The 16,429-nt window shown below is 39.6% G+C and overlaps 2 protein-coding genes across 2 annotated transcripts in view; one reads left to right on the top strand and one right to left on the bottom strand.

The window, feature by feature from the left end:
* LOC143714367 (uncharacterized) overlaps positions 1–16,429 on the bottom strand; it is a 288,790-nt gene that overhangs the window by 70,500 nt on the left and 201,861 nt on the right. The gene's annotated exons all lie outside the window — the stretch shown is intronic.
* Positions 189–9,473, top strand: LOC143714395 (uncharacterized). The gene is made up of 2 exons (XM_077205501.1): positions 189–761; positions 9,444–9,473. Exons 1-2 carry the CDS (start codon positions 189–191, stop codon positions 9,471–9,473), a joined length of 603 nt encoding a protein of 200 aa, XP_077061616.1.

Here is a 16,429-nt window from a genome sequence, read left to right as displayed (position 1 = left end):
GGAGAGAGAAGAACTGAGTGAAGTGAAGGAGGAGAGAGAAGAACTGAGTGACGTGGAGGAGGAGAGAGAAGAACTGAGTGACGTGGAGGAGGAGAGAGAAGAACTGAGTGACGTGGAGGAGGAGAGAGAAGAACTGAGTGACGTGGAGGAGGAGAGAGAAGAACTGAGTGAAGTGGAGGAGGAACATCATGTCCAACCTGGAGAAAAGTCACTCAAAGACTAAAAAGACATTTTTAAAGAAAGGAAGAGCCAAGAAATCTTTCACCTGCACTCAGTGTGGAAAGAGTTTCACATACAAACAGCGTCTTCATGTTCACATGAGAGTTCACACTGGAGAGAAGCCGTTCACATGTGATCAGTGCGGGAAGAGTTTCACCCAATCAGCACAACTGCAAAATCACATGAGGATCCACACCGGAGAGAAGCCATATGCATGTGATCACTGCGGGAAAACATTTCTTAGTACATCACACCTGAAGACACACCTGAGAGTTCATACGAAGGAGAAACCACATTCATGTTCTGTGTGTGGAAAGAGTTTTTCACTGCTGCAATATTTACATATACATGAGAAAATCCACAATGGTGTGAGAGAGTACATGTGTTTTGAGTGTGGGAAGACTTTTATTGCAGCAAGCAATTTAAAACGGCACCAGAGGATCCACACTGGAGAAAAACCTTACAAGTGTTCACACTGTGACAAGAGATTCAGTCGATCATCATCTCTGAAAACACACGAGAGCAGAGGTGTCAAATCCACGGTCAGAAAGTATAAGTCCTGCCATATTTTTATTTCACCCATGAACTCACACAGCAAAAACTCCTGTTACATTAACTCTCATGGGAGATTATTTGGCTCCAGACTCAATATTGTTAAAGTTAATGATACAATTAAGTGATTGATTGAGTGATGACTGAGTATTATTGAAGACACCTGATGATAACAAGCAGAATCACTGAAGGAGAAAGGCACATTTTTAAGTCTCCATTATGGTGGTCAGTGTTTACTTTAGTTGAGTTCTTGACCCTTAAACTGATAATGTTAGTTTTTTTTTGTTTGACTGTTGTAACTGAGTAATAACTGTCAGATGAACAACAAGAAAAGCTGGTCAGGTGATGTTGGTTGTGTTTAGATGAAATCACATGTTGACGTTGACCTGAATCACAGAACTCATTAAGAAAAATGTACCTTATTGATTACAACAGAATATGATTATACAGTATACTATTTTCTGCATTATCAATATAACCCAAAACATATCTTAAAAGTTGTTCTGATCCAAAAACTTTAAATGAACTTTGGACACAGACATCAAGAATCAGCCTGTGATTCTCACCAATGGTGACAATTATAAAGCATGTTGCAGTGCATTCTGGGTGCAACCAATCAAAACTCATCCATGGCTCCCATCATGCATTGCGGTATGAATAAATAATGATCTGAATTTTTTTAGTAATTTCCTTTACCTAATTGAATATTCTGTTTGTCACCATGGTTGAGACTCATACACTGAATATTGATGTCTGTGTGTGCCTAAAATAAAGAGTTGCTTTTTTTATCAGAACAACTTAAAATAAATCATTTAGATTATACAGATAAACTTAGATTATTTTCTTTAGAAACTTTGTGATCCTGTAATGGCCAACATGCTTTTAAGATAAGAGAAGGCTCTAAACAGGTTCATTGACACTGATCAAATGATGATTATGTATAAACATAACATCATCTGATCACCTTTTCTCTTTGCTCATCTGGCTGTTATAACTCAATTACAACAGTCAAACAAAAGATTGATTAAATATTTAAAGGTCACCTGCCCAACTAAAACAAACACTGATCTCCCTAATGGTGACTAAAAATTTAGATTTTCTCCATCAGTGATTCTGCTTGTTATCATCAGGTGTCTTCAATAATGCTCAATCATCACTCAATTAATCATTTAATTAGCTCATTAAATTTAACACATTTGATTGTTAATTTAACACTCATATTTTAACACTTTAACAATATTGAGTCTGGAACCCAATAATTTCCCAAGAGAGTTCTTTAACACAGGAGTTTTTGCTGTGTGAGTTCATGGGTGGAATAAAAAAATGGCAGGAATTTTACTTTCTGACCCTGGATTTGACACCTCTGACTCATATAAACACTGAGCAGTGTTCATTTAACACTGGGGATTTTGCTGTGTACACAGTTAGGATAGTGGTCACTGCCCATTGCATTGTCACTGCTCACATCCCACATGAAAGTACCTGCTAGTTGTTGTGACACAAATGTAAGATCAACTGCAGATTCTACACCATGAGCTACGTCATACCTAGTGCCTCTTCCATCATTTAGACACACAAAATGATTATCATCCATAAACTCCTCAATGATATCCCCATCTCCGTCTGTTCTAGCACTTCCACACAGGGTATTATATGCATTCAAATCTCCACATACTATAACTTTGGATTTTTCCACATCACATATACTCTCCAACATGTCTCTAGTTATTTTTGACAAGGATTATAAAAGTTTATTATTCTAATTTTTGTTTTGTTGACTCATGCCTCAATTATAATTATCTCAAGCCCTTCATTACTATTGATAACTCTATATAACACCATGTTGGGAGAAGGTAACAACTCCACCACCCATAGCAAGGGCTCTATCCTCACGCACTTCTGTATAGCCATACAATGTAAAGTCAAGTGAGGGTTTTAGCCAGGATTCCTGAATACAAATAATATTAGGTTTAACTGATTGCTCCTGAATGTTCAGTTTTAGTTCTTGTCCATTTGCAATTAGACTCCTCGCTCTTCCATTTCCAAGTACTTTTCTGCCGCTTTTGCAATTATCTTAGTTCTCTTTGTTCGGCTACATGCTTGGGCAGAACAGTTAACGATTTCCACCATAAACGCTACAAACTTTCTCTTTTCCACTATAAGTGTATCCTTGGTAACATTGCAGCACTTATGTATGCTTTGAACTGGGGGTTGAGTCACAGGTGCTACTCTACTATTATTGTCACTGGATTTTACCTTTCTAATTGCCTCAGCGTAAGTAAGCTTTTCTTTTACCTTCACATTCTGAATTTGAACCGCTTTTTTATGTGCATCACAGCCTTTGTATGCAGCACTATGCTCTCCTCCACAGTTACAACACTTGATTTTAGCTCCTCTCTCACATTTCCCGTACTCATGTTCCCCTCCGCATTTGGCACAACGGAGTTTACTCTTACAGGCTGCTGCAATGTGCCCAAAACGCTGACATTTAAAGCATCTCATAGGGGGAGGGATATATGGCCTTACTATATAGCTGACATACCCAATTCTGATTCTTTCAGGAATTTTGTCTTCCTCTAGAGTCAACAATACAGACAGGCTAGGCCCCTTAACACCATCTCTTGTGAAAGGTAAACGTTTAACTCTCGTTACTCGCACTCCTCTTACATTAGCCCTGATTTCTTCTTCAGTTATCTCAGTTGACACTCCAGATATTACACCCATAACCTTCCCTCTATCGTCCCATACTTGTGGCTTAACCTCCTTTCCAAGCAATGATTTACATTTCATTAATCCATGCTGCTAATCTCTATCTCTACATATAATCAGTAGGTTCCCATCTCGTAAAGTTTTAACAAACCGTACGTCACCTACCAGCTTGTGAATAGCATCACTAACCTTCAAGGGATTTGATGTACAAGGAGATTGAAATTGCAGATAACTTTAATTTCAGAACTTTGTTCTTCCTCTCCCTTTTCTCCTTCAGATTCTCTCTGCTTTCTTTTCATTTTTTTTCGATTCACTATCCTCCATTCTTCGTTGTTTGATTTTCCCTCGTTACCCGTGTCTACCTCAATCTTACTTCCTGCACCTCCCGGATCACACCTCATTCCTCTCAACTCAGCCATTCTGCACCGCTCTCTCCTCACAGGTGTCAGGCCGGCCTTATCCACAAGTTTCCTACGTCCCATGAGGCTTTGCGTCAAAAGTGGGCGCGTCTTCCGGTTCGAAGTAAACAAGCGGGACGTGAGTGACACTCATTCATTCATTCATTCAACAGTTGACAGTCATTTAAGATGTAGCGATCCAAACTTGCTAACGATGTGGGAACACAACCTCAACGAAATTAAAAAAGGGTGATATAACATTACCCTTCGCGGTAGTCCCTCAGTTGTCACCAGTGCGAAAAGATGGATCTCACAATCATAGTCACTGCTAGTAAGGAGTCAAATATGCAGAAGATGCTGGAAAAGCAAAGAATGTGCAGGAGCTTGAGGATTTTTCCTCATGAACAACCATTACAAAAACAAACAAAAACAGTTGTGGATCATTTAGGTAATGACGCGCCATATTAAAATCAAGTAATTTGTCTTGTATTGTTTGTTTGTGTTTTGTGTTGTGGACGAGCTAGGCTGAAACATCTGTTATGTGAAAAAGCTTTTTCAGTGCAGTAGGCCTACTACCGGTAAATAGAAACAATGATTTTTATGGTCCTTCTTATTAATAAATAAATAAAAATTACATTTGGGAGATTCTGAAAGGTGTATGTAAACTTATGACTAATGTGTAAATGTGACAAAAATAATAAAATTTTTAGACGCCAAAATGTTGCTATTATCACATTCTCATGTGGCTGTGGGATTCACTCCCACATTTAAATGTATTTATCACTCTTTATAATTTACTACGTAACCACTACGAGTGAACGTAACCACTGGTCCTCTAGAAGCACGAAAAACAAAACTATTATTTAGATTGTAAATAGCGCTCCCTTTAAAGGTTGTATCAGCGATTTAAGTCCCAAACATAAATGTTCACATTAATCTAATCTTTCCTAACGATCCGCTAGCTGCCCGCCCCATAAAAAAAACACGTCTCTGTAGGCAGACTAGGCTCTGAGATCTGCACACAACAAGTGGGTTCACCAACCACTCAAAACCAAAATAAATAGTGTTCCAACCAATCACCGACAGGGGGTGTTGTGAGGTCTTGCGCTCGTGCACGGCTGCACGCGAAGGCGGAGCAAAACCTCACAACACCCCCTGTCGGTGATTGGTTGGAACACTATTTATTTTGGTTTCACCCCCTGTCGGTGATTGGCCTGAAATCGCTGATACAACCTTTAAGCCATCACTTACGCGTTCTGCACTCTCCCTAAAACTCTCGTCATTAACTCTGAAGTTGTCTGCACTGTAGTGAATCTCTCATTTATATTGCGTCTAGACTTTGTTGTTTATGAGGGGATTTGCGAAAGGATAAAGCTCGTGCTGATTCTGAACATACATTTTGAGCGAATTCTCCGCATGTTGACTCTTAACGATCTGAAGAGAAAATGCAAAAGTGCAGTGGCGTTGCGTTATCACTTTTTATTCTGTGTTTAGACGAGCGTTGTGGGGGGAAATCTGCGTGCATATGGTGACTTCGATGTAGTATGCACTCCAGGCGGTGGCAATGTGAAGCACTGCCACCAAGCGGCAACCTCCCTGTCTCCCTCTTGAAACCAACACGGAAGTGAATTAAACTGCAATTCATCGACTGGCTGCTTGAGGCTGACTGCAAAAGTGAGCCAAATCTGTATCTCCCCCATGTTAAAATGGCCAACTTTACAGCCGAAAAAATTTTGTTTATAGCCTGGTGCCTTAAGTTGTTTTGGTTTATACAGCTAATTTCGCCCTTCATGACAACTGTGAGGGGGTGAATTTTTTTTAGAACTCATCCGTTTAAATTATATTAAGCAGGTGGATTGCCGCTGTTGTTACTAGCCGTTTGTCTGCTCTCTGTTAGCCATCATAGCTGATTCCAGCTGCTGAACTTGTCATCTCTGCCGTGTTTGTACTTTTTTCAAACTTTTTTAAAAACGTCTAAGACAGTGGTTCCCAACCTTTTTTGGTCTGAGACCCCCTTTTTCCCAATAAAATATTTTAGGGCCCCCCTTCACATTTAATGATATTATCGCTCTTGTAAGCTTGCAGCAAGGATGACAAAATATGTTGTTTTCAAACAAATGGTATATTTACTATAACCAGATATGTTTATGCACAAATAATAGCCTATATTATTGAAAATACAATAACAAAAACATCAGTAGGCCCGTTGTAATTTAAAAACTGCAATGCAAAATTGAAATGCAAAACCTAAAAATATTCCTACTGGTGTGTAGGTAAAAAAAGAAAGAATATAGGCTATTATTAAATGACTGCTGTCTGGGTCCTCAGTACTTGCAAGTTATTTGTGAGGCTTTATCAATGTGAGGCTTTATTTTTTGGCGCTTTAGCGAGCTATAATAAACTTGCGTTTATTAACAGAATAATGCGTCTTTTGAAAGAACATTGTAGCCGGAACTACTCTCTGTGTACGTCTATGACGAGTCACGCAGGTACTGGGCTACTCCGCAGCGGCAGCGATCCGAACCAGTGTAAAATAGTCCCAATATAAACACTTATTATAGGTGTACCATAGTGGTTCAGGATAAGACAAAAACACGGATTGATGGATTCATGATGAACTCGCTCATTATATAAATTTTGAACAGGAAAAAGTTAAGGACTTTTATTTAATGCTCATTGCTCCAAACTTTTCAAAATATGACGCGACCCCCCACAAAGCTCGCTGAGGCCCCCTTGTGGGCCACGACCCCCCTGTTGGGAACCACTGGTCTAAGATATAGAGGCCACACTCATTCTGCTGTACCGTTGATCTTACGGAGCAGATAGACTATAATATGCTTATTTAACTTTTAAGTGTTCAATAAAAAGTACAGTCAGATTAAATCCTGCAGGTGTCAGTGCTTTCTCTCCGTGCCTTAAATGAGTGCGGATTTCTAGTGCATTACTTGAACTTCTTAGGTAATATCTATCAGAATTTAAAATGGACTGAAGAAAGCTCTCTACGAACTTGACGTGCGATGCCGCGCTGACTGACATGTATGCGCATGAATCACTGTCACACACACACTCAGAGCAAATATTGTAAGTTACTGCATGAGAATAATAATGCATCACAATACACATAACGTTAGTCTCATGGTTAGTTATGTCTTTTAACTATTATAGTATTTCAAAGGGCAAAAACATGAACTTTAACTATTGGCTTTAGGTCTACTTCAAGTCAGCTGTCACTTTAGCGCGAGGCCAGTAGCACATTAGCTCCTTAGCCTGAGCAAACTCGATCACGTTGAGCTAGGCGGCCGTAGTTTCAGCATCCAGGCACCTCAACTCCACCCACGTCCCGCCTTTTTGCCCATTTTCGTTTATCCGGGAGTGACGCACTGTGACGCGCTTCCAAGATGGCGACGAGCGACTCCGCCCACTTTAGGCTTCAAAAACGCTCTTCAGAAACCTACGGGTGACGTCATGGACACTACGTCCATATTTTTTTACAGTCTATAGGCTTGTTCGACTTGAACCGGCGCTGCACAGACCGATCGGTTGATGACATCAAAGTACCGCGAGAGCGATTAGAGAGCAGACGGCTCCTTATGCTTTTGAATCGCTCTCGCGGTACTTTGATGTCATCAACCGATCGGTCTGCGCAGCGCCGGTTCAAGTCGAACAAGCCTTATGACTGCCACATAACAACCCCAAGTCCACGCGCCTGCGTACATACTAATACTATCTGAGAATGTTTAGTACAACTGCTGAAAAGACTCTTGTATGTTTATCAGAGCTGCTAGGGCAACTTGAAGGTCCGACGTATGGAAATATCCGACATGTTTGTTGTTATTTTCCTGTACTGGCGCATGCCTGTGACGTAAACGCGAACGCGACGAGAGCCACCGTGAGCAGATCGGTGCCTTCACTCCAGCAGATTTTTGCGTTTTTACCCTTTAGACGGGAACGCGACGGTGTAGCGTCTTTAAGATTTCCACTCTGGACGGTTGTTTCACTTTTTTGCGTTTTTAAGCTACAAAAACGCCGTCGCCGTCTAAACGAAAGCAATATCTGATAAAATATTTTTACGTTTTCACCCGCAAGCGTTCTCGTGTAAACAAGGCCTTTAAAACGCCTCTGATTTGCCACTGTGTTCATGCGCTTAATATCTGTGATTGGCTACAATGCTCAACGCGGAAACAACACAAGTAGTTTCGTTTCGTTTTTGAATAATATTGTGTCCTCTAGTGCCCGGACTCGACTGGACTCGGACATTTTTCCGAGTCTAAAATGTCCGAGTCCATGTCAAGTCCGAGTACAAATTCATCCGATTGTGTGACAAGTCGCAGTTCATTCAAAATTGGACTCCAGTTCGAGCTCCCCAACTCTACCAGCTGCTCCTCATCAATGGCCAGAGGAGCCGGTATTTAAGCAGAACCGGAGAGAAGAAGAGGAGAGCCAGAGAGATTATTCTTCTCTCAAGGGGAAATGTTGCCAGTCACTGAGTGTTTCTCTTGTTGGTGTGTTTAAGCTTAAATGTGGCGTTCACAGCCTCTCTCTATTGCTTCTGCATCTAACTGACGCTGCACAGCTAACTTTCGCATGGCTGTAAAATTAATATCGACTTTATATCAGACCTTGCCATTACATTCGGTGCAACTCTGTTTTATGAGTATCATAAGTCTTCCTCTTTAAAATCTGCAATGTATATTCAACGGATCAACCAAAGACTGGACTGGATGGCTTTAATAAGCAGATATTTTACCGGCAATCGCGCTCTGTCTTGCTCTTTATTCGGCTCATTGCTTCCATTTATTATTCTGTATATATTTTATGAATTTTTGTTAGTATAACATCAACCTGTCCAGGGACAGCGGGTGGAAATAGAATTTTTTTGCTATAACCTGGCACATGACACCTCTTCTTTTTTAGACTAATGTTTTTTTGTGCATTGTCCCTGATTAAATAAAGAAATAAATTAAATTAAATGTACGCACACTCTCTCTTTATTCCTGAGGTTACCAAAATAATTCATACTCCTGTGTGTTACACATGTAATGAAAGTTAATGCAGGTTCCCTGATTGTGAGTTTATTCATGCTTGTTATTGTGGAGACGGGCATCTTAACTCTGTGTGTCTCTGAAGGATGCATATCGAAAAAGAAAAAAGAAGCAGCTTCTACGCCTGTAAAAATCACTGTTTTGTAAATTATTTGCTAACGGGACTTGTTCAAGAATTCTTAGCTGGTTTAACACTCCTTCCTAAAATAGCCTATCTCACGTGTGTAGTAATCTTCAGTCAGCTCTTAAGAAACCCGTAGGACAGTCTTTTGGCTAAAGAAGTCGAAAAAGGATACATGATCAAACTCTTTCAGCTGTTATACCTCTTATTAGGCCTATATCGTTTGTCTTTTTTGGATGCTGTGACTGTGTGTGTGTGTCAAACACGTTTTCAGTAGTAAAGGAAGATAAAATGAACTGAGATCAGGTGATGATGGTTACGTGTTGATGGTTTTAAGATCAAGCATTCACTGGAAATATTTCTTAAGTGACAATGATCATCTACAATCTTCTCTCCAAACAGCTTGTGCTGCAGAACTGCCCCAACCTGTGATCATTCCTATAAATACATTCATCACAATTCAGAGAGTACATGATTGTTTTAGGGCTTTAAGTTTCTCAGTTTTAATGTTGTCTGTTGAGTGTCCAGCAGATGGCGCCAAATCTCCATTCAAACTCCATTCAAAAAGCTTTAGACGCTTTCATTCATACGAGGCTTTATTAATATGATCAGCTCACCGTTATTATACATCACAGCATCAGATCTGGGAGATTATTGTTGGCAGAATTAATAATCTTACTGAACAAGCTCGTCACCAGTGTGTGTGTGTGTGTGTGTGAGTGTGTTTCATCAATATATGCTCGTTCTTGCTCTCAAGATTCCTAAATTGTCATAAAGCCACATGCAGGAATACCGCCTCCTCCGCAGGATCACGTGATGATGATGATGGTGTCGTCACTGCACCTGATAGGAATAAATCACGTGGAACCGAAAGTGAAAGTGAACAGTAGCTCGACTCCTGTGAGATTATATTCCTTTCATGCACATATGTTGATATATTGTTATCATTAATCATTTCAAGAATATTTTGAGATGGGTTTTTAATGTTTTAAAGTGTTGAATAGGAACAGGGATAAATTGAATTGAATAGGGCTTGGGTGCCGCATTGCATTCTGGGACGTGGCAGCCATGTTGATGGCCTCGCGAATGTAAACATACAGCACGTCGAACGAGGAGAAACAGCTGAGTTGGGAGAAAGTAAAGAAAAAAAGATGTTAAAATCCCTAAAAGGATGTGGAATTTACCAGGATACGTTAAATAGGGAAGCCAGGGACCGGTAACTGTTATGTGGACAAAATTAGCATTTTTAACGGTTTAGATCCATATGAAATTTCCAAAAAAGAGCCGGTGTTGTGCCTAATTTCGACCCCCTGCCAAATTATTACGCCCCTCGTTGAAGTCAGTACCTGATTGCCTAATCCTAACCCCTCCCCCACAACTAATCCTAAACCTACCAATACTAGGGGGGTAATAATTTGGCGGGGGTCAGAATTCGGCACAACACCGGCAAACAGTGGGAACACAGTAATCCGGACAAAGATAAGCTGCGCTCCACCTAGCTGCTAGTTAGTGCTAACAACCATTCACACATGTAATGTACTTTTAACTATGTGTTTCAAAAGTGTAGTTAGTAGCTGTTTTAAGCAAAAAAACTTAAGTTAGTAAGCAAACAATGCTTAGGGCAAGGGGGTAGCAACAGGACAACAGTACAGAGACTGACAGGTCCGATTGAAGGGTGAGAGATATAAGAGAAAATACGGCAGACCCGTCGCTATGGGCTGGCCATAGGGGGCCGGGCCCGCCCCCAAAAATGCTTGTGCCCCCCCACTTGAGGCACAGATAATTTAATTTTAATTCAATTTTAATATTATCATAGTTGCTAATTTTGTGTTGCATTAATGTTGCATTCTTTGTAATTTATATCTTAAAAATATAAAGAAACAATGGTGTGATTTAGTTTGATTGATGCGAATCTACACTGCAACAGCCTATCACGGCCTTACAAAAGAACGTTAGGCTACGTACGTGACATACAACTAAGCCGCTCAACAGTTACCGCGCGTTTTTGAAAGCGGTTTCAAAACGAGTTTTCGCCGGCTTACTCGCTTCAGTTCCTTCCGAGTGGAATAATACTGTGATGAGGAGGTTCTGCTCGGAGAAACGCTTCCTCCCGCTGTACTGGGACTGGACAGAGGACTGCCTCCACTCAAAGTATCTATGCGAGTGTATTTGCGTGCGTGCGTGCGTGCGTGTGTATGTATGTGTGTGTGTGTGTCATGCCAATGCATATCCCTCTGTTGACTGCTTTAAAATGCAATGTTTGAGAGATGCTTCTAGTTTATCTAATATATTGTATAGTCAAGTGTTTTATGGATATTCGTAACATTGCTTCTGTGTAATGTGGTGTAGGCTAGGCTACCTGGTCATATTGCTGTAGGTTATATATTTAACGTGATGATTACGTGCTGCTCGACTAGAGTTGATTATTATAAATATACATACTGTAGGCTAATAATAATTGTGCCCCCCCCCATACATTTCATATGCCCCCCTTAAGACTGAGGTCTGGCGACGGGTCTGAAATACGGGATATTTTACAGGAAAATACTAAAACGGGAAGACAGCGGGAAAAGAGCTCAAATACGTGAGAAACCTGGAAAAAACGGGAGGGTTGACAGCTACTAACTACACTTTTGAAACACATAGTTAAAAGTACATGTGTGAATGATTGTTAGCACTAACGGTTACTAAACTAGCAGGTGGAGCTCAGCTTACCTTTGTCCGGATTACTGTGTTCCCACTGTTTGCCGGCTCTTTGTTGGAAATTTCATATGGATCCAAACCGTTAAAAGTGCCGATTTTGTCCACATACCGGTCCCTGGCTTCCCTATTTAACGTATCCTGGTAAATTCCACATCCTTTTAGGGATTTTAACATCTTTTTTCTTTTCTTTCTCACAACTCTGCTGCTTCTTCTCGTTCGACTTGCTGTATGTTCACATTCGCGAGGCCATCAACATGGCCGCCACGCCAAGTAATGACGTCACAACGCCCAAGCCATATTGACTTGAAAGAGCAATTTCAGGTTACTGTAACATTTCAAAGTTATGGACCCAGTCTGACAATACAGTAAGAAGAGTTATCACATTGTGGGGTGTCACAATTTGGGAGTGATTTACTAGTGTTTTGATTATTTTGACTTTTTTACTGTAGTATTTTGAAGTTATTGACCCATGAAGGGACCATAACTGTCACAGATGTTGTTATGTCACATGTTGTTATAGTAATCACCTGGGAATTAAGTTCGACCTGACATTTTTGTCAAAATTGAGTTATTCACATATTCTTATTCTGTGACAGCTTATTATGTGATGGTTTCTTTAAAAGTTGTGTACAATTATAATAGAATTAAACACTCACAAAAGAACACTGAAAAACTGTGATGACTTTATTTCAGTGTATTGTACAAGTCCAAAGTCTCCAGAAAACTCTGTGAACAGTGAACACATTATAACAATTATAGAATGGGAATGAAAGTAGTGAAGAGAAAACTATAACCGCATAAACAAAAACAAATATTAAAGAAAAACAAGAGTCTCAACAATTACATTATTATAAAATCTAAAATAACACATAATTTTATGTTTTCATATTGTTAAAATGTAATTATGTGTTTTAGCTAAACCTCAATAGTAATACTACATTAAGGGGCAAAGTTGATATAATTCATGTTACTGTTTTTGTTTTCATGATCGTATAGCGTTACATGACGCAACATGACACTTCTGAACCCAGAAGAGATAAACTGGGTTCTGGACCAAGTGTGAATCCAGTCCCCAGGAATTTGACCTCCACCCCATTAGGACTAATAGATGCACCCGTGTCAACTCCAAGTCCCACTTTCACAGTGACTGGACCGGCTTTGGCTGATGCACTGCCGACTTCAGCTCGAGCTATTGCTGAGGCTCCAACCACATTGGCGTCAGCCCTAGCTGAGGCGTTGGGCCCTTTGGCTTCTGCCTCAAATACACTGAATTCAGCACGAGCTCGTCCAACTCCTGCTTCTGCAAACGCTCCAGCCTTGGGGATTCTCTTCCCTGGTTTGTCTTCAAAAGCTACCGCATATGTTCCAGTTCCAGCATAGGTGCCTTCTGCACTGGCATCTGCTGGTCTGTCATATGTGTCAATTATGTTTATGGTGTTGAGTAGATTAACATCAACTGATGCAAGGCTGATACGAGGCTGATCCAAGACATTAAATTCCATGGTTTCCGTTCTAAATAAAACAAATTAGCATCAGTGCAGTGCAACTGGACAAACATTTAAAACTAACAAACAAGGGAATTAACCTCACAGCTGCTTTCTTATTTATTTTAATGTTAGAACATCATGAAGATGAAAAAATATTTTTACTGAACCTTGAAAGCTGTTAGTTCTGTGGTTGGTGTGATTTAGTCTAGGATTTGTTTCGCCTACATAATTTTCTAAACAAAGTGGCTCTAATTGTTCAAAAGGCCTATTAAAATAAAAGCAAATGTGATATTCTGCATCGTCATAATCTGTTATGAGATATGCGAATGCTATTTGTGTAGAGACTGTATCTAGGGTCAGCATATACAGATAGATACATTAGACACTTTATCTGTATTCATAGTAAATGCTTATTTACCATTTCATACCAGCATCCAGAAAGACCACAATTGACTTCCCCATAGACTTCTAATTACCCATTCATTGCTTCGTCCAATCCGTTGCTCATCTACTTGGCATTCATTGTTATCATCCATTTGTGTAGTTGTTTGATTATTGCGTAATATCATACAGGTGTAAATTCCTTTTTAATTGACCATTCAATTGTTTAATTAGGGTTTATACACGCTAGGATCCATGACAGAGTTGAAAATAAATCTTCTCATTACTACTACTAAGAAAATGTAATCTGTAGCCACATTAGACCAGCGGTTTGGAGATTGGATGGATGGATGATTCAGCTGTGGGCGCCATCTTCTGGCCAGACACGGCAATTCATTTGAATAATAATAGCCGTTGTGTGTAATTTGGATGTACACTTATTATTGCAGTGTATTGTGGGATTGAATGAGTTCACTCGATAACATCCACTATGATTTCAGACACCAGTACAAATGGCTGTCCCCTCAAATATTGCCCTGTTTAAGGGCATATGGGACGATTTCGGACACGGCCAAGAACTACAACTGACTTCAGACACAGTCTTAGATGAAATCAACTGAAGAGAAAAGAAGACATTAAATCTGTGAAGATCTCAGCAGAGGAGGATTAAACAACTCCACAAACAGCATTACCAGCTTCACTTTCTACTAACCAGTGGCTGTATTCACAAAACATTTAATCTTTCCACATCTTTTCTCCTAAATAGCAGTAAAAGTGTTTAAGAGTTTTCTCTTATATGACAGAAAAAAAGTAAAACTGTTAATCATAAGTGCATTAATGTGTAATGGCTGGAAAGTCAGTTGTAGTTCTTGTGTTTCTCTATTTTCTAATGAGAAAAAAATCTAACACTAACTCTGTCTAATGGTCAATAATCTCTTAATTATCTCATTAACTTCAACACTGCTTCAGTGTTCATTTTAACACCCTGTATGTACACTAAAGCCTGGTTCACACGGCAGGATAATTAGGCAGATTTTAGCCCCGATTCACCCCTTCCGACAATCTTAAGGATAGATAAAACTGTTAGACCCGTGATTTTTTATCGCCGTGTGTGGGGTCTCTCAGGTTTGGAAAATCGGCCGACAATTTTAAAATCGTCCCGTGTGAACCAGGTTTTAGGGATGTTAATTTAACACTGGGGATTTTGCTGTGTATTGAAAACATAATAAAGTAAAGTTTAATACTCAGCTGCCGTTTTTTAACGGTACATTACAACATTCACCAGTCCCACACAACACACTCTCAATGAGTGCTTGATAATTGACACCCTATTTATACACACAACATTTACCAAACTTAGATACACAAAATACACTATAACTTTTTTTTGTGTGTAGTTTATTTAAATGTAAACTCTACATTTTAGTAGGCCTATTATTTTGTTGATGTTGGTAAAATATTAAACTATTAAAATAGAGTTACCTTCATGTGCACTGCTGCTTAATTCTCCGTTTTCAGTTGTGGCAAGTCTGAAAAGCTCAATAGGTCTTTGGTGGTGTCGCTGGAGCTGTGCTTCAGTCCTTAAAGTGCAGCTTCTGTCAAAGTACATTTATACCCCAAAAACTGACTAAAACACATCCTAAAGGAATGAAGAAGTGCCCATATCTCCTCACCCTCCAATCACAGTTGAGAGCTGTGTGATTCCCATAAAAATTCCCCCATTCGGTTTTAAATAGATATGAGTCACAACAATCAATAAGTGTTTGAGTGAAGTTCTGGCGCCTCCTTAAGACTGAGAATCTTCAAGCAGTAAACCGTCATGTAAAGTACAGTTTTTTATTAATAGAATTGATCACAGATTTAACTAATCATTTCACAGCCTAGTGAGCTGCTTCACTCCCTTGTGACGGCCACAGGGCCTCTGGTATCTGTGTGTGTGTCTCTGTCTGTGTTTTGTTGCAGGGTGAACTTCCTGGTGGAGTGGAGCTGAGGCCATCAGGCAGATCAGAGGCAGCTGGCCACTGTCTCTAGATTGCATAAAACCCGGCCCTTCCTGATTGTTGCACTCTTGACTGCTTGCTTTTTCCTGGTCCCTTCTTTGCTGTGTTTTGTTTGTTTAGTTAAACTGGCATTATGTTTTGCCAGCCACATTTGTTAAGCTTTAAAAAATGATTCGTTATATTCGTTAAATTAAATTGCGTTTTGTTAATAAACATCCTTTCCCCGTAATCCCTTGAGCTTGGTTTCCTCTATTTGTTGTGGCCTTTTAGCCGGGCCATAATTAAATAATGTTCCAAGAATGTTGTTCTAAGAATGTTTTCTCCCAAGATTATGAGAACATAAAAAACAAAAAAAAACGTAATATTTTATTTTACTGTGAAAAAGCCTGGTAAAGTCTACTAGTGTACAAAGTGTTATTTCCTCAGGCAATCGTAAAAGTCAAGTGGGCTTAAATCCAGGAGAGAAGACCACAGAGAAAGAGTAAGTAAAGAGTTTGAATTTAAGTTTAAACGCGCACACGTTATATCGGAGCGAGAGCATTAGACACTTTCTCTTGGATTAAAGGAATAATTCACTTAAAAATTTAAATTCTGTCATCATTTAGTCAAGTTGTTTCAAACCTGTATAAGACCCCATTGACTTCCATATAGGAAAAAATGTATACATTGGAAGTCAATGGAAATTACACAAAAACAGGTAATATTCCTCCCTTCAGATTAATTTGAACATCTTTTTCATTTTTTATTATACAGAAGAAGAAAAAAATTGCAACGGAAAGTTCTCAGCTGGAAGTCAACATTTGAAGTGGATCAAAAC

The sequence above is a fragment of the Siphateles boraxobius genome, unplaced genomic scaffold, assembly GCF_051911475.1.
Source record: "Siphateles boraxobius isolate OS27281-9 unplaced genomic scaffold, OSU_SipBor_1 54, whole genome shotgun sequence".
NCBI classification, from domain to species: Eukaryota; Metazoa; Chordata; class Actinopteri; order Cypriniformes; family Leuciscidae; genus Siphateles; species Siphateles boraxobius.
This window is presented reverse-complemented; position numbering and strand designations above follow the sequence as displayed.